At 42.0% G+C, this 26,813-nt stretch overlaps 2 protein-coding genes across 2 annotated transcripts in view; one reads left to right on the top strand and one right to left on the bottom strand.

Moving 5' to 3' along the window:
• Dock4 (dedicator of cytokinesis 4) overlaps window positions 1-9,501 on the bottom strand; it is a 411,722-nt gene extending 402,221 nt beyond the window's left edge. Inside the window, exon 1 of the mRNA XM_028768807.1 lies at window positions 9,324-9,501. Coding sequence (XP_028624640.1) covers window positions 9,324-9,360 — 37 coding nt within the window. The 5' untranslated portion in view covers window positions 9,361-9,501. The remainder of the gene's footprint in view (window positions 1-9,323) is intronic.
• Window positions 9,502-9,933: 432 nt separating this feature from the next.
• The window catches only part of Znf277 (zinc finger protein 277), a 109,604-nt gene continuing 92,724 nt past the window's right edge, over window positions 9,934-26,813 (top strand). Inside the window, exon 1 of the mRNA XM_028768838.1 lies at window positions 9,934-10,061. Within this exon, the coding sequence (XP_028624671.1) occupies window positions 9,959-10,061 (103 nt within the window). The 5' untranslated portion in view covers window positions 9,934-9,958. The remainder of the gene's footprint in view (window positions 10,062-26,813) is intronic.

Here is a 26,813-nt window from a genome sequence, read left to right as displayed (position 1 = left end):
GTACGCTTGCAATCTTCAAGTCAACATACAGAGATGCTAATCCTTAAGGCCATGGTGTTTGAAGATGAAGCCTCTTTGAGTGATAATTTACCATTGGGTTGACCCTTCACAGTTGCATTGATTAGCTTATTAAAAAAAAAAAAATGGAAGGAGAAACGTGGATTTGGCCAACTCCATGAGGACACAGCACAAGTGGCCATTTGCAAGCAAAAAGCGAGTTAGCTAGCATCTTGATCTTGGACTTCTGGTCTCTAGCACAGTTGGAAATAAACTTCTACTGTTAAACTTTCCTGTCTGTGGTATATTTGCTACACTGCCCACAGCTCATTAGGACAACATCCTAAGCTTTTCTCGAGTGTCTCACGTTCAGTGATGAAGCCCTGCTGCTTTTATTCCTAACTATCTCTCAGTCCCATCCACATTTTTGTTTAAACTGCTTTCTTGATCTACATGGTTTTGTTTCTTATGAGTCCCTGCCCTCAATCTTCTGATCTTCATGGCTCAGCCTCCTGAATGCATGTCCTGGGCTTACAGAATTGTGATACCACACAGCGCCATCTACATCTCCCCAAGCTGAAAGTTGCTAATTGGCCCAGGTACTTATAACTCACCTGTTATGTGGTAACTTCTTAGTTATATGTATGCCACTCTTCATAAGCAATATGTATCTATATATGTATGTATACATATATATACTCACATATGTATATATATGCATATATATATTCATATTTAATATTGAAAAAAGAATGAGAACCTACCAGTATTTAACACTGAGTCTTGTTTGTGCAATAACTGGATCTCCTTTATACATCTTATATAGTTTCAACCCTACTCTCTACTTTCTCTAACTCATAACTTAATACCTTGAATATCTACTGTTAAAATATTCTTTTTAAAAAATATCCCACTGTATATTCTGTTGTGCTCATTTATGCTGTTTCAAAGGCAATATGGTTAAGGACAACACTATACATAAAGTGTTTGTATCTACCTGGTTTTTGGTTTCTTGCTTTCCCCATGTAAACTTTTGGGAATGGGATTACCAGAAGTCCTCTTAGCCACTACCACCTCAGATAATTCAGCATAACGCCTAAAAGAGTTATTTAAGGAGGCCTTCTTCCAATCCTTTCTGTGTGACCTCTTGACAATTCACTTATCCCTTCCATCATTCCCTTTTCTGTTAAACATGAATGGTGACTCAAGCTTCCTTCATACAATGTCATGAAGACTAAACATCAAGACAAGCTCCATAAATATTATTTGTATATAATACAGTGCTTTGAAAGAGAATGGCCTCCATAGGCTCAGTCCCCAGTTGGTGGACCAGGAGTTGTGTCCTTATTGAAGGAAGTCCATCAATGGGGCCCTAGCTTTGAGGTTTCAAAAGCCCATCTTATTCTGTTACCTCTCTGCCTCCTACTTATGATCAAGATGCGAGTACTAAGTTGTTTCCGCTGCAGTGCCTTTCTTTACTCTACCATCATAGACTCTAAACCTCTGAAACCATAAGCCAATTAAACACTCATTTTTAGAAGTTCCTTTGGTCATAGTGTTTTTATCACAGCAATAGAAAAGTAACTAAGACACATATACATAAGACACATATACATAAGTACATATGAGTTTACAAAATGATAGTGACATACTATAATCAGCAGGCTACAGCCTAACAGTGTTACCACAACTAAATTACCAATATGTATTAATACTTCTTAGTGATTTTTCATTTCGTTAGTGCGTCTCCACATCTCACTACACATCTCTTGTTAATGCCCAGGAGCACAACAGCTGTTCCTTAAGAAAAGTTAAATTATTTAAATGGAAATAAACTTGGGGAACTGGAGTTCTTTATTCCTTTTGTAATATACAAAGAAGTAAACAACTAGGTCAGTTTTTCAGAAAAGTATTTCTTATATGACCATTGGTTGCTCTAAAAAATGATCAGGAGTATTAAAAAAAAAAAGGACAAGAAATGACTTACACTGCTGTCTTATTTTGCTTTTCTTTGCTGGGATAAACAGCATGACCCAAAGCAAATTGGAAGAAGGAAGGACTTATTTGGCTTATACTTCCATATCACATTCCATCCTTGAGGGATGTTGGGGCAGGAACTGAAGCAGAAACCTGGAAGGAAGAACTGAAGCAGAGGCTGTGAAGGAATGATGCTTACTGGCATGTTCTCTCTGACTTGCCCAGCTACTCTCCTTATACAACACTGCCCACCAGCTTAGGGATGTAGTGTCCACAGTGGGCTGGACCTGCTGCCTCAATTAGCAATGCTGAAAATGTTTCACATAAGTGCTTGTAGGTCCATGGCATAGGGGCATTTTCTCAATTTAGGTTCCTTATTCCCAGGTGACTCACGTTGGTGTCAACTTGACAAACTAACCAGCACACCTCTCACAGGCAATCCACCTCAGTAGTATCTCTATGCAGGGAGTGGAGAACAAAGGCAAAGGAATGATGTGAAGAGTCCCACTCTGATCTCATTGAGATAAACTGCAGAAATGCACACACACACACAAAAAGGACCCTCAAATTAATAAAGGCTATTGTCACGGATCTTGGTGACCCACCACAGCAGGAAAGCAAGAGCTAAAGACACCACATACTTCATTCACAAGACTTGGAAAAAAAAAAATCAAGCTAGTCTAACCTAGAAGCCTCCTTCCTGAAAGCCAGTTCTCGTGGTGTTAGAAGGTGCTAGGCAAGCTGCAAAGATAGCTGCTAAGCCTGGAACCACAAGGACAGTACTGGAAAGACATCCTCAGTGGTGCAATGGTGGCATCTGTATCTCCGGAGCAACCAAGAGTTATTTAATTGGACCCAATGCTGGTCGACTGGAGGGAACTCAGCCTGATACTATAAACCTGTGGCTAGAGAGATCATAGGCCATATAGGAAAATCTATCACTACCACATTACTAAAGTAATAGAGTTCCCACCTGCATTATAAGCATTCGTCCTTACATCCAAAGATAAGCACAGTTCTCACATCCCACAGGTGAACTGTCTCAAAGCGGATGGAATCTATTAGGGAGATTCACAACCAGTCCAAACGCAGACAGTAAGTGACTGCGGGCTCTTCAGTCTCAAATGAAACATCCATCACACAACCCCTACACCTAAAGCTTTAGGACTATCAAGGAAAGGGATCAAAAAGCTTGTAGGAGCCAGAGGATAGGGACAACTGCCATGTGATAATGTCTTCTGGACTCTCATGACATATTCCCATGAGCTCTTAACTGTAGGAGGAGCTAAGGTGGGAGGTGTTAGGAAAGGAAGAGGAAAAGGAAGAGGAGGAGCTAGGAGAGAGAGGGTGGAGGGAGGGAGAGGGAGAAAGAGAGAAGGAGAGAGAGAGAGAGAAAGAGAGAGAGAGAGAGAGAGAGAGAGAGAGAGAGAGCGAGAGAGCGAGAGAGAGCGAGAGAGAGCGAGAGAGAGCGAGAGAGAGCGAGAGAGCGAGAGAGCGAGAGAGCGAGAGAGAGAGAGAGAGAGAGAGAGAGAAGGGAAAATCTTCACGTGTCTCCCACTGTCAAGGATAGTTGGTATATCTAGGTTGGGTATTGGGTTACACCTCTGATTGAGTGGGCATCTTGTTATTAATCATTACCAAACATATAAAGCCTTTGATTAATCTTTAAGCATTAGAGTCTCATTCTCTTACTGGGCCGAATGGATCTCAGAATGGTCTGGGCAATGCTCAGCCTTGTGGAGACAGCGTCGAAGATTGGCAGAGCCATCTCCCACGCTGGCGTCTCGTGGGTGGCAGGGCTGGTGTTTCTGGCGGGCCGGTTCTAGCTGCGGTTCGCACATGGCCTCTAGCCGAGAAACATGGCGGCTGAGCTAGGCAGAGCCGCTGCAGCTTAGACAGATGGCTTAACCAGAGGCCGAGTTTAAATAATTACTACAACACTTAACAATAAGGCTGCCTGCACAAGATATGTAAACTCCTTACCAGTCTACATGCCAGTATATGGGAGAAATTTCACAAGGGCACAGCCATAGAGGAAGAACTACAGGAAAGCCAATGCTTGCTGAGAGAATAAGAACCAGTTGTTGTAAAATTGTTTGTTTATTTGTTTGTTTTAGGGATGAAATCCCAATCCTAAGGGGTTAATCCTAAGCATATGCAAGTAAGAGCAACACTAACTGGGCTGAGTCAGTTACATACATATGCACACACACACACACACAAACACACACACACACGGGAAGAATAGACCATTATTTCAAGAGTTGGTTAGGAGGATGTGAGAGAAATTAGAGGCGAGAGAAGGGAAATAATACTGACATCAATCTTAGGCTTCCGTTTGAGCATATTAAGTGTACCCACACACATGGAAACACACACAATGAAACACACACACACAGAGAGAAAAAGAAAAACTCCATGCCAACACCATGTAAAGAACTTGACAGAAACCTAACAAAGTCTGAGTTCTAATACAATCTGTTACATGTGCCATTGTGGCAGTATTTTTCAAATTATGGGTTGGGAGCCATTAATAAGTCATTGAGTCAATTTAGTCATGAACTTTAATGAAAAAGAGTAGCCAACGTGGAGTACGGGCAGACGTGGTTTCCCTTATGCGTGTGAAGTGGTTGTAAAGGGCGCTTACTATATACACTAGAGCAGGAAATTTACTGTTTCTCATAGGATGATAGCAAAAGATTAAAAGCATTTAAGCTAGGATCAATGTTATGTTTCCTCATCTCTTAAGTGTAAATTATTGCTTTGCTTCAAAGAGCAGCCTCACACAAACTAATTTCACACTTTTTCAAATACGAAATGTTGTATCTGTAAGCTATTGAAATAGCATTTTTTTTTTATTGCCTTAGATGGTTTTTCTGATACATGTGCTCACAGCATAAAGTCAGCATGGGAAAAACTTAGACATACATTACCAAAGACAATCCTCGAAAGGGTTATAGTAACGAATACAGCTTCAAACAGGAAAAGTCTGAGTTTCTTGAAATTCTGTAATCTTTCTGGTGCTACTATAACAGCTTCTTAAGGGAATCCAGACTAGAAGGGAAGGGTAGCATCTCTGTTACCATGGGGACCTTCTGAAAGAACCATCACATAGGACAATGACCAAACGAAAGAAACTATTTTTTTTTTTACTGGCTGTTGCCTCAGGAGGCTAGATCAAGAACATCAGCTCTATCTACCATTGCCACAGCCCTGCCAATTATTCTTTTCTTCCCACTTGCAGCTTAGAGCCTGCACCAGACTCAAAGCCTTACCAACAATCTCAAACTATTTAGTTCTATGTATTCCGTATCTACAATACAGTAGCACAAATAGGAAACATTTTTAAGAAACAGCAATGAAACTGACAAAAGCCAAGAGGAGAAGCAGACACCTTCCTAACTCTCCCACACAAGCTTCCATCCAAGAGCCCTTCCAAAGGGAAGGGGATTAAAGATCCTAAACAAGAAAGAGAATGTGTCCCTTCCTCTGAATTTGAGGACGCTTCAACAGAAATTTGATTCCTATTCCAATGTGTTCTAGAAGCACATTGGAATACAGAGCTACAGGAAAGAATATTTGTAAGGATCAGGAATATCAGGACTGTAATATTTTATTTTAAAAATAATATTCATGACCTCCAGAGCAGCTTGCATGGGGTTTTGGTTTTTTTGTAAAGCTCACTGGGGCTTTTCTCTTTTCTTTTTCTTTCTTTCTTGTTTTGTTTTTTGTTCTGTTTTGTTTTGTAGCCTGTCTTCTCTGGCTAATCTTAACCAGGCTCACACAGATAAAACATCTACCCACGTTTAAGAAGGAAAAGCCTGAGGCTCAGCAGATCTACTGCCTCTCCTGAGGTTTCTGTGCATAACGGTGAAGAAAAAAAAGCACACACGGTGGCTTTAACTTTCTTTCTTACTAATGCCTACCACTCTACGATGCACAAGAGCGGAGGAGGATATGTAAAGGGAACAGAGAGGTCTGAAGGGCATTAAGACGTGGGTGATCAATTAATGAGTGAGAGTTACTGCCCATGGAGCTCAGCCCAGAGAAACAGCATCAAACAGACTGAGAAAGACAGCAGCAAACACCTGGATTCTGGCAGCCTACCACAGAGCATTTGCTAACTTCTGATTTTAGTTTAAAACCATGTGGGACATGGCACAACAAAAGCATTCCATCCACCTCTAGTAAGCACTTGATACCTCTTGAAGAAGTTTTGTAACAAAGGACACATTTGGTTGCAAGGAACTCTGCAAAAAATGATTACTGGTAAAGACCTTGGGTAGCACTTACCCCAGAGATCAGGGCTCAAAAGGGTTAGATTACTTACTTCTAGTAGCACAGTGGTCAGCAGTGTGTAGATGAAAGGAGAAACTAACTCGTTTTACGTAAGACAAATGTGCCTATCATCATACCCTAGCTCTCAGGCTGGACCATTGAACCACATCCTCATCCTTGACCTCTTTCTCCCCCTTGGCAATACTGGCTCTTGAGTCTATGGCCTCTTACTTGCTAGGGAAGTGCTTCCACTAAGCTTATTTCCAATCATTTGTGTATGTATGCATGCATGTATGTATGTATTTATACTAGGTCTTGCTATCTTGATCACACTAGCTTATATTTGACGCTGTGGCCCAATCAAGCCTCAAACTTACACCTTTGCTTCCTGAGTCTTCCTAAGTAGCTAAGGTTATATAAGCAGGTCCGTGCCACCAAGCTCACCTACTAATAAATTTTTTTTAAAGGAAAGGTTTTTTATTCCTCATCACTAAACCTTTACTAGTATATTTCCTGAGAATCAGAGACAAAGTGTAGATTGTTTGATGCTCACTCATCAATTCATTATTAAAAAGAATTTCTATGTGCCGGACTTGAACATATACTGATATATCTTACAAGTACGAAATTTAAGCAATTTTATCCACTATATTACTTTATATGTAATCATAAGTTATATAGCCATTTGTATGAAAGGCCATACTTAAGAGGCATCATCACAAGAATACATACTATATACTGAAACTTTGGGTAGTCTAAGTTACATACTTATTGCAAGGAACAAAGAAATTGACTTCTATACCTGCTGTGAGCCAAACATAACCATAACATATCTTCTCTGTAATAACAGAAAGCCATAACTCAGATTTGAAATGTTTTTAAAGACTTTGCAATCTAAGCAGCTCCGAATACTGCTCACCATGGTGAGAAATGAAAGTCCACGCGTAAGTATCCTAGCAAAATTTTCATCACACACCCGCCTAACAGATGGGTTCTCAAAAACAACCAAGCATTCTGCAAGCCAAATGCTCAAAACTTAGTAATAAACAATGATTAACATTCTTGAGTATGTGATATTGCATAAATGAGAACCTCAGCAACAATTTGGGGCAGAAGCTCTCGCTTTTTGCTCTCACCTCCCACCTCCCTTTCCCAAACAGGCACACCCTCTCACCTCCCTACCCCGCACTGCATCCCAAACCTTGGTGTCTGCAGCAAGCTCAAAACACTTGACTGATCATATCCGGTTGCCATTCCAGGAAATCCCAGAGTGGTTTTTAAGCCTCTGCCCACAGCTTGTAAAGAAAGGCGAGAGAAAAACTAATCGATATCAGCACCCAGCTGTGACCTGGCACATAAGGAAATCTGGAAAATAAATGTCATCCATAATCTGTATCATTTAACACTTGCAAGAAAACAACCTCTGGGATTGACTCTAAGCTGGACAGTGTTGCTTGGATAGATCCGAGATTCCTGCACCAGGTGTCAAGACTGGCTAGGAGGCAATGCCCTCTGGTTCCTCATCACACAGACAAGGAAATGCCTTTTCCCTTGCAGGGGTTATCTGATCCCCCAAAAGGAGGAGGGAACGGAGAGGAAAACAACCTCTACCTACACCACTCTGGGATAGCCCTTTGGCAAGGGCTCACCTTAGACTTAGAAGCTGGAAACCTTTTTCAAAGGTGGGCACGCGACAAACTATTGTCTTGCTAACCAGTCACAGCCCAGAAAGGAAGCTCATGTAAAATATGACTTTGTTTAATCAGAGAGTCCCTTCAGTAAATAAAGTCCGATCCCTAGGCAAAGTAGGAGAGGTAAAATCTCCTGTGATTAGGATTCTCTTGAAAGGTTTTCCAGATTTTTTAAATTACAGGAGAATGAAGTCAGAACATAAATACGTCTCTGTATCATATAAATTACTAGGTCGGTCCACAATAAAAACAAGAACGCCAATCGGCAGGACGGGGCATTATAGGAAATGAAGATTGTCAGTAAAATCTATAATGCTTTCTTTCTGTTAGACCTTCTGGGAGGTTATAATTGCATTTGGCCAATTCAGGCTTGTCAGTGAGCCTGGCTTCTTAATAGTCTCAACCCTAAAAGGAGTGACTGTGGGGGGGGGGGGGGGGGGGCACCCAGCTGAAATCAAACAACAAAAACGGGAACTGTAATCCTACCGAAAAGGGAGGAGGGAAAGGAAGGGAGCCTCCTATATTCATCAGTCAACATTAATGTCCTTTGTTGTTCACCTTTGCACAGAACAGTGAATGCTATCCTGTTCCTTTTTTCTCTCAAATCAGTGCCAGGGTAGTCCTCTCCTAAAGCTGCTCCCCAACCTCTAAAAGCCAGGCTTTCTGACCCTCCTCTCCCTCGTCACTTTCCAGCCGGCCTCTATGACCCCCACTGCGCTCATCCCTTGGTAGAGAAGGTGGCCAGAAGTAAAAACGCTGCCAAAATCTCGGTTCCCATCCAAGGACCAAAGAGCGCAGCAGCACAGATGTTGAAATTTACCACCCTCCTTTTCGCAACACACACCCCAAACACCCGGGAGGCGAGGGAGGAAGGAGGCTACGTCCCGACTCCGTCTGTCACAGGGACCACGGGTGCTACATTCTGCACTCTGGGAATGCCGACCCCAGCCGCAGGGACTTCGCGCCTCCCTACTGTTTGGGAGTATTCTAGCTGCCGGTTCCAGGTCTCCCTCAACACCCCGGGAAATCTTAGCAGCGCACTGCCAGCTCTCTGCCGCTGTGGGCCAGCAGGGGTAGAAGGGAGAGAAACCCTGTTGGCTTCCCCTTCCAACTTGACACGCAACACGCCCCGCGGCCGCTCCAAACTCCTCCAGCAGAGCCCGGAGCGACTGTCCGGACGTTCCGGGATCGGGTTCAAGGAGTGCAGGGTGCGCGGTGAGGAGCGAAACCCCCAGCGAGCGCCCCTCAGCTGGAGGCCGGTGCGGCCAAGCCCGGGACCCGCTGTGCAATGCCAAGACCTGGCATTTGCAGCCTGGCGCGGAGCGAGCTGCGTGGGGGCAAGGATCGGAGCGTGGTAAAAGTTCGCCCGCGAGCACTTACCCACACCGTATTTCTCGTGCTCCGTAGGTATCCACATGGCTATAAAGGGCGCTGAGGGGCTCCGGGCTATGCAATCCCCGCGCCCCTCCAGTGGCTCACAACAATGCACGGCTCCCGAAGAGCAGCTGCGGCGCTGAAGCGCAGCGGATCGCGCGGGCTGCAGTGCTGGGTAGGGGCTGCTCCCGGAGCTCTTGAGCGGGCACTGACACTACACCGCCGAGGCGGAGCCGCCCGCCGCTCTGCCGGCCGCGGCTGCTCACAGCCCTGCGACGCGCTCGCGGGGACCTGGCGGCGCAGTCATTGTTCTGATTCACTGAACTAAGCGAACACGCCGGGGCACTCGCGGGCGCACCCCCGCCCGTCAGCGCCCATCCAGCGCTACCTCCCCACTGCCTCGCGGCATGCTGGGAGTTGTAGTTCTTACGCTCCCGGCTCCGGAAGAGGGCGTGGCTACAGCAGTTAGGGGCGGGGAAACTAGTTAGGCTCGCCGCATTCGATTGGTCCAAAATGTGACGGCCCAGCATAGGCGTGTAGAAACTCCCTCAGTTGGGTCGGCATGCGAACCCAGGCGTGTTTTTATTGGTATATCCCGCTCCGCCCCGCCTACAGCCCGCCCCTTTCCACTGGGCCAGGTAATGGCTGCTACAGAGGCTCAGGGGCTTGGTGTGGACCCCCGGGAGGATGAGGTCTGCGGGATCCGCGGCGTCCGTGGCGAAACTGGGCACATGGATCATGAAGGTGAGTGCGCTGTCCCTTGGGTGCGAGTGATCTGTCTTCCGTTTTCTGTGCCCGGGGTTCATCTGCCTGCCGCTCAGACCTTAGAAGGTGGTCAGCTAGAAGACCACCTTGGTGCCAGGCAAAAAGCCGTGGGCGAAACCCAAAGAGATGGGATGGGGCAGACGGCGTTTGCCAGGCTGAGGCTGTTTTGGGTGGGAGGAGAAAATGTGAAGAACTGCCTTCTCGGCCTCTGAGAAAGCTCCTTTTGCTATCTTCCGGTTTGGAATTCTGTGCTTTGCACTTGCCGCCAAGTGGGTGTGGGTCAGGTCTGGGTCGCACGAGTGTAATTGTAATGCTGTGATTAGCCGCTATTTCCTGACTAGGATCCTTCGCTTTCCTCGGTTTGCTGAATTTGGCTTTGGGAAGGTGTTTTATGTAGTTTGGGACGGGTTTCCAAGTTGGAGACTAGTCACGTCACGGCTCTCCAATACTTACTTGCGGGTTGCTCATTAGAGTCCTCTCCAAAGGGAAAGAATGTGTGTCTCAGGTATCATTTGGCCCTGGAGCCTGGGAGTTCTTACATCCTAAGTTCTAAGAGAATGAGAAAAGAAAATGAAATGCACTCTAGCCTTCACAGAATATTTAAAAGAGGGTTTTGAAATCCATCACAGCTACGTTGTATCTACCCGACTTTGGTGTTTTCTTCAGTTCTACTTTAGAGATCAAAAATCAAACTTTCATAGACTGCCTTTTCTTTTGGTCGCGCTCCAGTCCCCACCCATTTTGTTTAAGTGTATGATTTAGCACACCAAGTTCTTTTATGTAAGTGGATATGATTGGGGGTTAATTTGGGTTCTCAGTCCTTGTTGATTTTTTTTTTTTTTTACTTTAACCTTCACAGCTTTTAGTACGAAGTTTTTATCTCAGTAGCAGAGAAATGAAATGAAATTTCTTCCCACTTCCCATGAGTGAAATTCCTATCATCTAAGCAGCCTATCAGTGGGTTTGCCATATATCCCATACTTATATAACAGACTGTTATGGTTTTCCAGATTACTAAAGTCCCACAGAGCTACCATTTTAAAATATAAAGTTGGAAGCTCTAATAACTTTTTCTCACAGATTAATTTATTTGAAAACTTGCAAATACCACCAAAGCATAATTAATTACCTTAAAATTACAATTCGTTATAAATATTTCAAGCGGTTCATTCAGAGGTATTTAGATTAAAAAAAAGAGTAACGTCTTTCCACTACACAGTTCCACTTATAAAGACAAAAGTGGATATTTTAAAATATATTCCTTTATAATATACATTGTATACCTCATTTTTAAATAAAAGAGATAATTCTAGCAAAGTCAAAGATCTACAGCTTTCTTCCTCTTGTTTATCAAAGATACTTCTATATTGACATTTTTGTTACATTAATTAGTGATTACACTCATGTCCCATAGAACAAATATTCCATCCTCTAGCCAGTCCCCTGTTAATACATGTATAAAGTCACTCTGATTTTCAATAGTGTTACAGAGAATAGGTTTATGTATATGTACAATATAATATATATTATATAGTTGGATAGATGGATCGTTGCCCAGTAGAGTATTAAGTTTGTGTAAATTTTACATAGATGCCAGTGTCCCCTCTTAAAAGTATTCATCATGAATATTCCCCAATAATAACCAAGTGTCCTTTACCCAATATTTTCAAAAAGTATAAGGAAATTATTAATCCAGGACCACTGTTGAAATATGGTAAGACTGAAGTAGGTGGCTAATGAAAACTTAATTTTAGGCTCCAAATTATCTTCAACAAAAGCATTGAGCAGCAGTGAATTTTCAATGGTTGTCACAGAAGCATCTCTTTCCTTACTTCAGAGCTGCTAGTATTATCATTGATTTAGACCAGTCACTGAGAGAGCTTCATGATTGATTCTTATGTCATTTTTAGTAAGTAAGTAAGTGAATTCATCATTTAAAAGTCTCCTTTAATAACATCATTCTATGACTTTATCAGAATTCTTTTCAAACCCTGCAAAATGGGACACACATTTTAGGTGGGAATAATTGCATTAGGAGTATATTTCTTCTTAGCCAGGCGCTTAAGTTATCCAGGATGTCTTTCTCTGTAAAATCACACACCTCTTTAATTTCTGGAGAACTGCTGCTTTTTAGAGGTTTCCTCTAATTCTAATTAAAATGTTAGTCTGTGTGCTTAATATCCTGAGACAAAAGGGCCTGAGGAGCCGTTTACTAGAGATCGTAGTAGCAGTTCTATAAAATCTCTGCTGGAAGGAGTCACTAGGTGGAGTGCAGGCATATATAGCTCCCTGGCTGAGACTGCTATGTTTCCCGAGGTTTCTTTAGTCTGTTCCTCCCCACGTCTCTACCTTGGTTGATTCATAGCAAAATTGTCTTCTGAGAAAAATCAAAACATCTATTTGTGGACAGTACAGATAAAGAAAGAGACGGCACCAAGCATGCAACTATCTTCCTTGTGCGTTCCCCAGTGTACAAGAACCCTTGGGTGTTATGAGAAGGGCCTGGGACTCAGCTAAGAGCTATGGGTGTCTGCTGAGGCTCATGTGGAGAGGAAATTAAATGACAGGGTCAGGCCAAGACTTATCCCTGTTTCCTGTTCATTTGAACAGAAACTAGTGTTTTGTATTATTTCCTAAAATTAAAAACAAAAAAATAGGGTTTGGGTAGATAGATGGCTTAGTGACTAAAAGCACTTGCTATGCAAACAAGAGAGCCTGGGTTCAAATCCCCAGTACTTACATAAAAGCCAAGCATGGCCCCTTGTGCCTGAAATCCTAGCTTTGTGAGCTGGAAACAGATGGATCCCAGCTGCTCTTTGCCCAGACTATAGAGTGAAAACACTGAGCTTCAGGTTCAGTGAGAGGCTGAGGCGAATAAGATGGAGCATGAAAGGGGAAAAACCCTGATGCCCTCCTCTGGGCTTCCCTTTCAAGTATACGGGTGTGCAACACACACACCAGATCAGACCACTATATGTTTCTATTTATTCTAATGCAGGTTTTAATAAGAAATTAATTAGATCATAATCTATAGCTCGGTAATTGAAACTTACAGGGGGATTTTGTGACTAGGTTTATTTCTTAGGATGATATTTACACTTGGTTGTCTTCTCCAAATGAATAGTAGGTGATGATGATAGTGTTTGAATTTATGGTGCTTGTCCTTCAGAGACCTTATTAATTTCATTGTTATGTCTGTGGAGAGTAGCAAGTGAAAACTCCTTGCTCATAGTCCAATAAATAGCATCAAGTCTAAGCTAGAAACCTAGGGAGCATCGTTGGGTTCGTTCTTGCCCACAGGCCCTAAATTTGATCAGTTACCAAGTCCTCCTTCTCTGTTCCACAGCAATGGAATATGCCCTGTGTTCCCCTCTGTAACCACTCTTCTCATTCTGTTTCCAACACTGAGCATCACTGCTGATTACATATCACTGTCTTGCGCCTCCTAGTCTGGGCTCCAGAAAGAAAACCAAGACCTTGTTGGACTTGTTTTGTCTGCTTGATCCTGGCACAGTGTTAATATTTAATAAATGCTTGACCTAAACAGTATTCTAGCCTTCCCAGTCAGAAAACTTTCTTCTTGACCTCTCAGACATTTAACTTTACCTGTTTTAATCTATTGAAAACAAATCTATTTGGGGAATCTGAACTGGAAATCTTCACTATAACTCTTTGCATGCCTAAGTAGGTCCAGCCTCTCTAGGTAACATTTATTCTGCTTTTTAGGCTCATCTTCTTTCAGCCCTCTTCCATGTTCATGTCTTCATTAGCTGCTTCTCTTGTCTTCTCTAGTTACTTGTTAGCATCTGCGCTTACTAAAGCCAAGCCTTCTTTACTTTATCTCTGTCAACTGTCAGAGCTCCACGCAATAAGGGGTAGCAGTTTAAACACTGAGAATATTTTTGAAGCTTATTCAAAGTGTTTAGCATGGCTGAGACTTTAAGCAGAAGAACTGAAGTGGAATAAAAAAAAAAAGAAAACAAATGAGGAAATGACTTGTTTGTGAAAGGTATGCATACCAACTAGAAATGCAAGTATCATCAGAAGGCATTTTGTCAGGACTAATCATGGTGTTTGCATTTTATGTTGTTTTTCTGCCCTTTTAAAAAATGATCTTCTAGTATTATTTAGATAAGGATTATGTTTTCAGAGTGTACTTTAGGTCTGGCCTTTAAATCTGGATTCTGTAAATGACTGACCTGCCACGTGATCCTTGAACCCCACCTTCCATCGTCTGTATGCCTGGTAGCCAATTTCCTTCAGGCTGGCTTCTAGTCTCTCATACTTGACATGGCTATGGCAAGGGGATTAGACTCTCTTTGAGAAAAGCTGTGTTTCAGTTTTAATTCTGGTCTTGAATAGCTATTTAACCGAGAGGTGTGCTGCACATTAGTGAAAATATACACAGACACCAGCCTTGCAAAATTCCTGATTATTTCACTGAGTTACATGTCTATGAAAGACCAGTAGACAGTTGTTCTATAAAGATAGGTTTTGGATAATATCAGTTGTTCTCATTATGACGGGACACCTAACTGAACAATAAAGCTCTCTGGCCTCTGGTATATAGGTAAGAGGCAATAAGTTGTAGTGAAACCCTGGGGAAGTTTAGAAACACTCCCATAACTGTTGATGCCTGCAATATCCTCCTGGAATGTGGGGGCTGTCACAGTACCTGTCAGAGCTCTATGCTCAAATTGTAACTTATGTGTCCCGAAAGCCCTTTACATAATCTTCTATACTGTTTCCACCCGAAACAGCTCTGTCCCTTTGTGGCCTTGTGAGTTAGAGACCTGAGGGTGTCATGGGAGAGAACAATCACCGAAACAAGGTCGTGGTATATCTTGCTCGATACCAGGACCTTCTCTGAGCATCTTTTTTATTTTTCTGAAATACATGGAACCTAACATGACTTCCTAGAGGAACCATTATAAAAAAGGCTATTATAATAATGGAAGTGGTGATGACGGCTGACATTTGTGAAGTGCCAACTCGGTCCTGCGCTTACTGTTCTAAACCACTTACAGTATTTGCCTCATCTAATCCTTTTTATTTATAAGTGAGGAAAATGATACAAGGAGTGGTGTACACTAGGTCACGCGGCACCTGAAAGAGGGCTTTAATCCAGTGCACAAGTGTAATAGTTTGACACGGTAGCTGAATTCGGTTAAATGAAGCTGACTTTCTTCAGTACCGGTATGTTCTAATGTGAGTGTTGCAATAGCAGGATGGTGTGGGACAGTGGGACAGTGAAAAGGTAAGGTCAGGCCTTACCAGGTTCAGACCAACAAAGCTGTGAGTCTCCTCCTGTAGCAATAGCAATAAGACTGTCCTGCTGCAGTGCAGACATGGCCCCCGTGGGACGACACATATAGTAGCCTGGTCTTCAGGAAATGTGTGTGTTGTTTCTTTTGTAAATATATACCCATGATGTAGGTCATGGTCCCGATCGTTTTCCCAACCTCCAGGCCAAGTTTCTATTGCAGAACTTGGTAGACACTTGACAGTATCATAGTGAGTCTGTGCAACACTCTTCGTGTTAGCATAGTTATGTCGTTCATATAAAGCAGTAATGTCCTTCCCAACACACTCGGGTTCCATCTAGAAAATTGAAAACATGTCTACGAGAGTCACATAATGGAAATCATGCCTCTAAACGCAGATCAGGGTACATAGAACTAGACAGCGGGCACTGATAGTAATCAGCAACAGCTGGATACATACAGGCTTTTATTAACTCTTTCTGGCTAATGTTGTCCCAGAATTAGGGATCAATGTTATCGCAGCATTTCCACTGCTGTGATAATAAACACCATGACCAAAACCAATTTGGGGGAGGAAAAGGTTTATTTCATCTTGCAGTCCATCATCCAGGGAAGTCAGGGCAAGAACATGGAGGCAAAAGCTGATGCAGAGGCCATGGAGGAGTGCAGCTGACTGTCTTGCCTTTCACAGCTTGCTCAGCTTGTTTTCTTATGCCACCCAAGACCACCACAGAGGGCTGGGCCCTCTTTCATCAACCACTAAGTGCGAAAGCGCACTACAGGGCTGGAGAGATGGTTCAACAGTTAAGAGCACCAACCATCGACGGCTCTTCCATAGGTACTGAGTTCAATTCCCAGCAACCACATGGTAGCTCACAACCATCTATAATGGGATCTGATGCCCTCTTCTGGTGTGTCTGAAGAGAACAATGGTATACTAGTATACATAAAATAAATAAATAAATCTTTTTTTAAAAAAGTACACTACAGATTACCTATAGGCTAATTTTATGGAGGCATTTTCTCAGTTGAGGTTCCCTTTTCCCAAATGTCTCTAGCTTGTATCAAACTGACATAGCCGGTACTGCTATGGTGTATCTAATCAATAGATCAGTCTACGGAATTGGCATGTAACTCACAGGTGTCTGTAGGGTCGTCAACTCTTGCTGAAGCAAGTTAAGTTCTACTGGCCTTGACGCAAATGTGAGCAGGGTAGCAATTTTTCAGAAGTAATAATAAGCTCATTGATCCATCTGCAGCTTTTCTTTAGACCTGATCCCATCATTAAATGACTAGTGCTAGTTGTTTGCAAAGTGCCCAACTGAGGTTAGGTACTGTCTTTAACCATAGGAACCCAAAAAATGGTTTTGGAAGCTAAACAGGACTTAATCTTTTCTCTCTTTAGTGTGGGACTCGGCAACTGACAAGTACTAGAATACTTTAATACCATTTGTCATATAGGTAGGCTTTCTCCATATTCAGCATATCTTAAATAATAAACATATGGAAGGAAATGTATGGAGTAATAGTCAAGACTCGATTCTAATGGTGAATATTCTACTTTGTAACAGAATAAACTTAAGAAAAACTTTTTAACCTCTCTGTCTGAGCCTGAATTTCATCAGAAAAAAACATGATACTGCTGGTATTGTTGTGCACTTAATGAAATTTTCTCTTTCGAAAAGAGAAATAAACAGGCTACGAGGTGTTATCTGAAGAGGCATAGTGGGCACAAGCCTTGCAATTGAACAATCTGGATTGTTAAACTGTGTGACTTTGAGCCAATCGAGGGACTTCCATTATTACAAGTGAAGTAGGGACAGGAGAGGAATAGTGTGTCACATTTATAATTCAGACACTGTACAACAAAAAGGACCTATCCTGTTCTGTTCTTATGGTAGACAAAAAGCCCACCAGTTGCAAGTCCCAAAGTCAAAGGAGTCATTGGGCTGTATCTTGGAGGGTGCAGGGGGTTGGGAGGTGTCTTAAAACAAAGAACAAGATTTCTTTGAAAATGCTATCCTCTTGACTGGTAGAAAATGCCTAGCCTGGGTCACTCCAGAAACAGGGGGAAAAGGCCACATCCCTTCCTCTAATTTGGGTCTTCCCCTTTACCTCTTTTGGAAAGACTATAAATCTATAAAAGCTTTTGCCCGCAAAGTTTGCTCTCCTTGTTTTATTTCTGTAGACACTGAGATCAAAGGACCTCGTATCTGGTCTCACACTGCTGCTGCTACAGAACCTCAGACTATACCTTTACTTATTAATAAGGTGTCTCTGTTTTGAGACAGAGTTCACTATGGAACTCAGTGTGTAGACTTGCCAGCCTGGGATTTGGACATTCTGCCTCCCCAGCACTGGGAGGTACCAGTCTGTTTTGTACTGCTGATAACTGGACCCAGAGAATCCTGCATGCTAGGCAAGTGCTCTGTCACTGCCACAGGCAGTTCCTGGATGTAGCATCGAACCAGGTACTGACTAAAGGAGAGCTCAGCAAAACTCTACAAGGACAAGTCCATCCCTGGTTGTATAGAAAAGCCCATAAGGGACTGTCACATATTCCCTTTGCCTTTAGTCTCAGAGACAGTATCATGTTGTGATGGCATTGGGCTTGTTTGAGTGGCAGCTGGGGACCAGCTATTTGCTTCCCTCTGTATGGACAAAAAACAAAGAGGATTCTTTGGCTTTGTCCATGGAGTTTCTGTGTTCTGCTCAGCATCCCTGTCTTAGCAGAGCAAATGGTCCTTTCGGTGTCCTTGTTGCTCGTGTAAAAAGTGGACACATTTGAGTTTATGATGAGTATTCACTTAGGAACTTACTGAAGTTTGTAAATAACTTTATGTGTATAATAAAGGAAATTCCTATTTCATAGCTGGCTTTCTCTAATGCTTTCTTAATTCTTAATGAAAGGATGGCCTTTCCCATCTCACTTCTAATTAATGCTTTTATCTGAATACATAGAGATACTTGACTTTTTTCCTCAGTAAGGGCCTCAGAATTGTAATTGTGGCCGTTTATTTAGCACAATCTTCTGTTGTATAACAGACTGCTCTTCACCAGTAATAGCCAATTACGAAAGAAAATATCTGATCATAATTACCATTAGAAAGCAATTAATAGCAGGAGCTGTTGTTGGGCTGTAGCACCAATCCGGCTATCTTTTCTAAATCACGTGTAACTAATCTCCTCAAAGAAGAACGAGAATGAGAATGAAAGGAAGGAGAGAGCCTGGAGCTCCTTGGAATTTCTCACAGACCAATTTATGAATGGCTTTTGAAAGCTTTTCAAGTATGCAGCCATTGATGAGAGGAAGTATTGCTAATAACTGACTGGGAAATTCACTGAGTTATTCTTCCAGCAGCAATAGAAAGCTACATAGAAAATAAGGATTAGTGAAGACGATGACTGGGAGTCTTGATCCCACTCCTGCTTCTGACTGATCTCATAGTCATTTGTACCCCTGGTCAAGATGTCTTGGTTGTAAACAAGAGCCTAAGCTGGTATCAGGATTCTTTCACGTAAATCTTCGAGATATCCCTTTTTTTAAAAAGGCATTGAGTTTACATTTCCTGGGTTCTGTAAACTGCATACTCAGAGTATTTCTTCAAGAATGGATTCTACATTTGACATTCATTAATCAGTTGTGTCAGGTTAGAAAATTAGCTGAGAACCATTGCCAAGAGTTGACTTCTGAGTCCCTCACTCCGACAACTTAAATAGCTCATTAGACCGCTTCTGATCAGATTTAGGAAGGGCCCGTCATGGATATGAATGAATCATCAATTACACGTTCTGGAATGTTTGCCTGTTGTAATAGGACAGTTCTCTGTATAGAACTGTGCTCAACTCCAAATACAAGGGGAAATGGCGATTTATAGCCGAAAAGATTGAGGGTCTTCAAGGTTGAGAGGTAGAAATTTCTAAGAGAATGCAGCAGAGGTAAAAGGAAATTGGTTCGTAAAGCTGACCAGGGTGATCAGGTACATCTCACAGTTGGTGGAAGGATGGAGACTTTGATCAGATATCAGGATGCTAAAACACTGAGGATTTATGCAAATTGACCTAACTGGATTCCAGCTGAAACTCAACGATGCAGTCTGGGAAGGACCAGGCTTCCTTAAAGAACGGTTGCAGGGGGACAGTGGGTCTTTGTTGGTAGCAAGGACATATCAGCAGATAAACAGGGCTTTAGGGACAGGAATCAAGTTATAGGCTTTGGAGAAGCAGGTTTAGGGGACCATGGATTCTGGGTGAAGTATCAAGTCTATTAAGTTCTATAGATCAGGTCAATAGATGAGGGATCCAGTTACTAGAAAAAGAATACAAGTTGAGATTTGATATCAAGAAACTGGCTATATGCCCGTAGCTAGCATTCCAATCTCCATAAAGAGAAGGCCAAGTAGACTGAGTTGACACAAAGCCACTGTGTTAGAGAACATAGTCACAGTGATGGTAGGGCATGCTCATTAGTGATACTTGCAGGAGGCTTAGCTCCAGACAGGACATCACAAATGGTCATGTGGCCAGCCATTGAACTCCTAACACTGAGCTCTTTAATTCTGAGTGTCAGCAATAACTCTACAGCATAAAGCCATAGCACCCTTCTTTTTTATGATCCCTACAGTGTAAGGAATTGGATGCTGTGGCCAAACATTCCTATTGCTATTATTTCCCTTGTAAAATGTTTATTTATTGACAGAACAGATTAGTTTATGTTCATGACTACCCAGGCTCATGAGCTATTTTTTGGTACCAGCAGTTATCATTGTTTTCTTAAAGAGGGCACAGTCTTATTTTCTGTTTGCTTTCCTGTATTGTGTTTTTTCCAAACTTACTGTCTTTACATACTAGGCAAGCACTCTATCTCTGAGCTACACATCCAGACCTGTTTTCCTTTCAGTACTCGAAAGGCAGCGTACATACATCAGACATGCAAGTTTGTTTTGTTGTTGTTTCTTTCTTTGTTTTGAGAACAGGGTTTCTCTCTGTAACTCTAGCTAGCCTGGAACTCACAGCATAGACCAGGATGGTCTCAAGCTCACATATATCTTTCTCTGTGTCCTAAGCGCTGGGATTGAAGATGTACACCACCATGCCCAGCGAAGCTCACATTTTCTGAGAACGTAGATGAAATACAGATGAACTAACTAGATATACACTGCAATGAAAGTCATTTCTATACTGTCATGCTCTTAAGATGTTTTTATAGAAACCTATTTTTTTATTCATTGTGTAAGTGAGTGGTAGAACCAACACTAAGATATTTATGCTTATATCGACAGTACTCTGATTCCATAGAATTTTATTACAAAAAAAGTATTATTTTTTTTACATGTATAGGATTTCATGAGTGAACAATTTACAAATATAAGTTATGTAGCTTTCCTCCAGAATCTATTCTAATTTTATGGCTGTTCAGGGGGTAAATATTCTATTTAGTTTTCCAAACATTTAACTATCACTTTCCATTTATGAATTATACCTTCTCAAACTTTCTGTATGCTCATCTTCTGTGGAGTTTAATATAGGAAAATACTCAGGGGCATCTCTCTATTATTTATTAAGAATTTAGACATTCCAGCCGGGCAGTGGTGGCGCACGCCTTTAATCCCAGCACTTGGGAGGCAGAGACAGGCAGATTTCTGAGTTCGAGGCCAACCTGGTCTAGAGAGTGAGTTCCAGGACAGCCAGGGCTATACAGAGAAACCTTGTCTCGAAAAACCAAAAAAAAGGAAAAAGAAAAAAAACGAATTTAGACATTCCAAAAAGTTCTAAGAAGAGGCCTCCCCTGTGCCTGTGATAGGACCTCTGGGTGGTCCCCTCACAGCATCCCAGTTTGGCTTTGTGTGCCTTCTATCTAAAACATGGAGGCTGCTAAATGCAGTTTTACAAGAAACAGCATCTTTTTCTTTTGAATGATGTAGCATCTTTTAGGGGTATTTCTCCCATTATATCCAAGAAGGTGAATATAGATATATAAAATATCTCCAAGATATAATAATTTAAAAATTATAGGACTATAACCTACCACGTTAGCTCTATGAGAATACTCACTCTTCAGGTCAGTGCCTTTCTTTCTCTCTTCCCTTTCTCCTTTGCTTTTACACCCACACTGCTTAGAGTGTGCTCCACCACTGACTTATACCTGCATTTTAATGTATTTAATTTTTATATCACCTCTTACTACATTTGCATTAAGACTTAACTATTGAATACAGAACAGAAAAGTTTTCTCAGTAACCCGTGTTACTGAGTTTCCGACCCATAGTTTGGAGTACTCAACCCGGTGCTTTATTATATCGTCAGGTTGCCATGGTTATTTAATGCATTATTTAAGTTAATAAAAAATTTAACCCACATTCTTCTATCAGCTTTCAGTGACTTCAAGAATGTGAGTCCATTTTTAACCTGGTTGTGTGTGGCATCAGTGTCAGAAGTGTCTGTAGAACATTGCCATTTATGAATTAGATGATAAATTCAAGCTCTCTTTGATGTTTGTAGAGGAATTGTTTGGTGAAAGGTTGTTTAAAACAGCTTTAATGTGATTCATAGTACTGGTGGTTATTCACTTGTGGTTGGCAGTCATGAGATCCAGCTGGCAACTCTCCATTTCTTCAGGATTCACTCTCACTTTCATTGCATGTGGTCTCCTGGTAGACTGACTTAGGCAGTATGCAAGGCAGAGCTGGATGTCTCCCTTTTGTCTTGTCGCTCTTCCTGAAGTTAGGTTTCCTGTATAGTTTGTGGTAATGCAGTAATGTAGTAGAGAATCAGACTCAAAACAAATCGCTCTTATGGTTATCAAGAACAGTCATAACTTTATTAGTGTTGGTTATCTGCAGGAGTTCAAATACATTCCCATTTGTTTGTGAGCTGATTTGAAGCTTTGTGCCCAACCTAAGTTGTATTCCACAACTACATGCTTCTCTCACTTTTTCCTTTCTTTTATTTCTTTATTTTATGTTTGTAGATATTTCATTTGCTTATATGTGTATATCACTTTCATGCCTGGTGCACTGGGACTAGTCACAGAAGTTTATGAGCCTCCATGTGGTTGCTGGCTCCCTGAAAGAGGAGCCATCCCTCCACCCCAAGTGTCACTTTTTTGTTGGTAGTGATGGTGGTAGTTGTTTTGGTTTTTTGAGACTGGGATTCTCTGTGTAGCCCTGGCTGTCCTGGAACTCCGTCAGTACACCATGCTGACCTCAAACTCAGAGATCTGCCTACCTCTGCCTTATGAGTGCTGGGATTTAAGGTATGTGCCACCACGGCCCACCCTAGTGCCACTTGTAATTGTAATGTGAAGTCTTTCCAAAAGTCACAGCTGAAGTCACTACATACAACTTTGAGGGCTTCTTCATAAACTAATAGTTTTCTAGAAGAATCTATAACTACTTATAGAGAAATGGATTTTAATGTTCTTCATTCACCTTGTTGCTATATTTCCTAAGGTTTCTCTAAATTCCCACAAACTGTGTGTCTTATGACATTGAAATACGCTCACTCACAGTTCTGAAGGCCAGAAGGCCAGAATGAAATCCCCAGTATGGCCACTCTGTTTCTGAAGACTCCAAAGGAACGTTGTCCCTGCGTCTTGAAGTTGTGGGTGGCACTGGGTGTTCTTGGCTTGTGGCAGCACAACTCAGTTACCTGTCTTAATCTCTCTATGCTTCCTTCTGCTGTTCGCACTTCTTCTCCCTTCCTGTCTCTAATGAGGACATCTGCCATTACACTGAGCTCATCATAATCCACTATGATTGAATCTCAAGACTTTTTACCATACTTATGAATGCAAAGACCCTGTTTTAAAGTAAGATCACATCCTCAGGTGCTAGAAGGTATATGCTTTGTGGGTCACTGTTCAGGCAGCAGCATTTACTGAATAGTGTTGCCCTTATTTCCAGATGGTCATCCTGTTCTGACTAAGCAGCATGCACACAGGTAGCATCCTTTTTTTTTTTTTTAAACTCTATAGAAGTTGGTACCTAGTGCTTGGCTTCGTAGACTTCGAGCTTGAGTTCCAACCCACTGCACCCATTAATTTCAAGCCCTTATTACCAAATGTATACAGTTGTTACAATGTAAATTTGCCATCATTGCCATTTTTACTCTACTTCCTGTTGATTTTTCAAGGTATTTTGAGTGTCTACAGCGTATCCCAAGTCCTTTTGCTTATGGAGAAATAGTTATCTATTTGTCTTTCATGTAGACAGCCCCTTAAATTTAGTCTCAGGATGAGATTGAGAGCAGAAAGTACAAAGAACCCTGAGTTTGTAGGCAGAAGAATCAGGTTACTCACACACAGGGAGATCTTGAATAAACATCAGTTTCTGCACATCTGCTTTTTTATAAGCAAAACAAAATTACTAATATTACTGCATAGTGCTGTGGTGAGTGGGAATACTTGACTGATAATTTTTAAAGATGTAAAGTTATATGAATGAAAGTTGCTTGAGTCACCAAACATGTGTAGATACCAGGTTGTGTGTAGCACTAGTGTGCAAACTGAAAGGATGCCCCTGTAGACCTGACCGTGCGTTTGCTCACTTGAACAGTGTAACCAGCCTCTTCCTCCTTTAAACTGTCACTTGCCTTTTGCTGTAAATGTTTCAAGAGTAATTTTGCTTTGTTGTTGATACAGAAAGAAATCACCTTGAGAAATACGCTGAGAGGACAAGACATAGTCTGTGTCTTCTTTGAGCTTATGACTTAACAGGGAAAGAGATGTGCTTACCAAGAAATAGACTAAGTGCTGAGGAAAGGGCTTTTGCTTGGAAAGGATGATCAGGGTGGCTTCCTGGGAGAAGGGGGACAGGTCGGAAAAATCCAACACCTGTGAGTGAGCACAGCAGCTGAACTAGAGTGACACCCTTCGTAAAAGCAAAGCAGAAGAGCAAGACACTGTCCAGGGACGTGTCCCGTGTTACAGGGCGTTTGATCGTACTGTGAGAGTGGCTCAGCCTTAGCATACACCTTTAATCCAAGAGCCAAATAAAGTCAACCCAAGGTCAAGAGGTACAGCTATACAGCTAGGAACCAGCTGATGGGACATGACTGTAAGTAAACAGAAAGGAGCAACTTGAGTTCGAAGGGTATTCAGGACAGCCTGGAGGAGAAGGAACTTTTCCCTTCTGGGACTTTATCAGTGGAGTAGGAAGGTCAGCTGGGTACTTATTCTCACTCTCAGAGCTAGCAGATTTTCACCCCAGCAACCGGCTCCTGCATCTTCATTGGCTGGGATTTTGCTTTTTAAAACCAGTCACAGTCTCCTAAAAGTTGTATCCCTGGAAAGAAGCAATGGATCACAATGTCTGATAACTAACCCCTGAGTTATCTAACATTCTGAGCACCTCTGTTGTGCTGGATGTTTCACAGACTTGAGCATGTTCTCCCCTAGACTGACCAATGACCAAATCAGTCAATAAATCTTCCCAGTTAAAAGAACACGTTGGCAATTCTCCCTAGAAATAGAAGACTCACATTTCTTGATATCTTGGGTTTGAGTCTCAGCAAGTGTTTACTAAGCACTAATTATTGCATCCACCAAAAAGAATAAGGACCAAACATGCCTGTCTCGAAGGAACCCTGTCTTAAAGGAACCCTTTAGTTTCTAGAATAGGGGAGCTAGGCAGAAGGTCAGAGAGTCACAGGAAGTGAGAACCAAGCAGAAGACACAAGAAGTAAGATCTCCAGCTTCTATGTGAGGTTCAGAGAAAATGGTTTTTAGACAGGAATCTGTCAGATGACAGAGCAAGTATGGCTTATAGAGGAGTCTCTATCAGGGATCAGTGACCCCTCTACCCACATTTTCTCAAAGCTTGATTAAATAACAGGGTGAGAAGGCAATAAGGACTTCATTGAAAAGACCTGTGGGCCATTCAGAGCAAAGTGGGTTTTCCCTATGTGCTGAAGAGGTACAGTGGCAGCACAGGGCATGAGGACTCTAGTTAATAGAATCTGTTGTTTCTGAAGTTTAATCTGATGTCCAGGTGAAGAGTTCTCCCTAAAATGTGTGAGCTTTCTAACCCAGAACCAGCCCATGCCCTGTGCCCTGTGTCCAGGGCCCTGCCCCATGCCCTCTGCCCTGTGACCCACCCCTGCTGGTGGAACCTCTAGCTGCTTCCCTGTCACAGAGACAGAGCTGAAGCTTTTCTGTTTCTTCCTTCCTTGTGACCATTAAGCAGATGTGAGCAGATGTGAGTTCCACATTAGAGGGATCATCTCAGGGCTAAGATCAGAGTTAAGTCTCAGTGTAAATGTTCATTTCACTTACAAATGTTGAAGTATATACTTTGAATTTTATTTATTTCCCAGATAAAGTAACTTTTAGAGCCATGCTTTTCTTCTCTATAAGGAGCTCATAGCTGACATTATCCCTGTGATCAAAATCCCCACAGGTCTCCCACTGTTCTCTGCTTTGTTCTGACCCACAGTGAGTTTTTCAAAGTGTTCCAACTATAAAAATTTTCACACAAGACCTCATATTCTTTGGGGTTTGCAATGAGGAAACATGTGTGTCTTGATACACACACACATACACACACACACACACACACACACGTGTGTGTGTGTGTGTATTTATATGCATATATATTAATTTTTAATTTATAATAAATTTTTGATTTATTAATTTTTAATAATATATATGTGTTTAAAACCCTTTGAAAAGGCTGATAGTGGTAGTAGAGTTCCGCGTGCTATGGAAGGGGGGTAGTGTTTGTCATTACTTTCTCCATTATTAAAATGTCTATTCAGAGCTGCAGCTCTCCTTTCTTGCCAGGAGGACTGACAAGGCCAAGCCACCCTTACCCAAATTCCAGCGATCTCAGTCTTCTCCTACTGAGTGCTTCTCTCTAAGGCCAGGCTGCATGTGCTGAGTTATCTCTGACAGCTCAGATGAATACCATGTGGTCCTGATGCTAGACTGCAACTTTACAGATTTCTTTTTCGTATTTTTTTTTCTTCTATATTCCAGTTCTGGCTTTTCGCGCATTTTGGTAATATGTTTGAATAGGTCACTTTGTGGCCTGCCAATGTTTTCCTCAGCATGGTGTCTTCTTTAGTTTCTGGAGCAAGAAAGTTGTCTATCCTCTTATCCCTCACCCCCATCTTATGTTAAATGCTGCAATCAAGACAACCATGAGACATTCCTAATTCAAAGAAATTTTCAATCAACTTTTGTGGAGTCTAGCTATACTTCCTAGTGTATTTACTTCAAGTGGGTCATTTTAAGGAGTTAAAAAAAGAAAAACAAAACAAAAAATGTGTAGCTTCCAGTTTATTATACAAGAAATTGTTACCAGGCAAAGGTGGCAGCACACCTTTAATCCTAGAACTCAGAAGACAAACACATCTCTGAGTTCAAGGCCACCCTTGACAGTGGAAGTTCTAGACATCCAGGACTATACAGAAAAACCCTGTCTTAACCAGGAGGAGGAGGAAAAGGAGGATAGGGAGGAGGAGGAGG

Source organism: Grammomys surdaster, unplaced genomic scaffold, assembly GCF_004785775.1.
Source record: "Grammomys surdaster isolate TR1022 unplaced genomic scaffold, NIH_TR_1.0 188, whole genome shotgun sequence".
NCBI classification, from domain to species: Eukaryota; Metazoa; Chordata; class Mammalia; order Rodentia; family Muridae; genus Grammomys; species Grammomys surdaster.
Note: the sequence above shows the minus strand (reverse complement) of the source record. Positions and strands in the feature narration are given on the sequence as shown.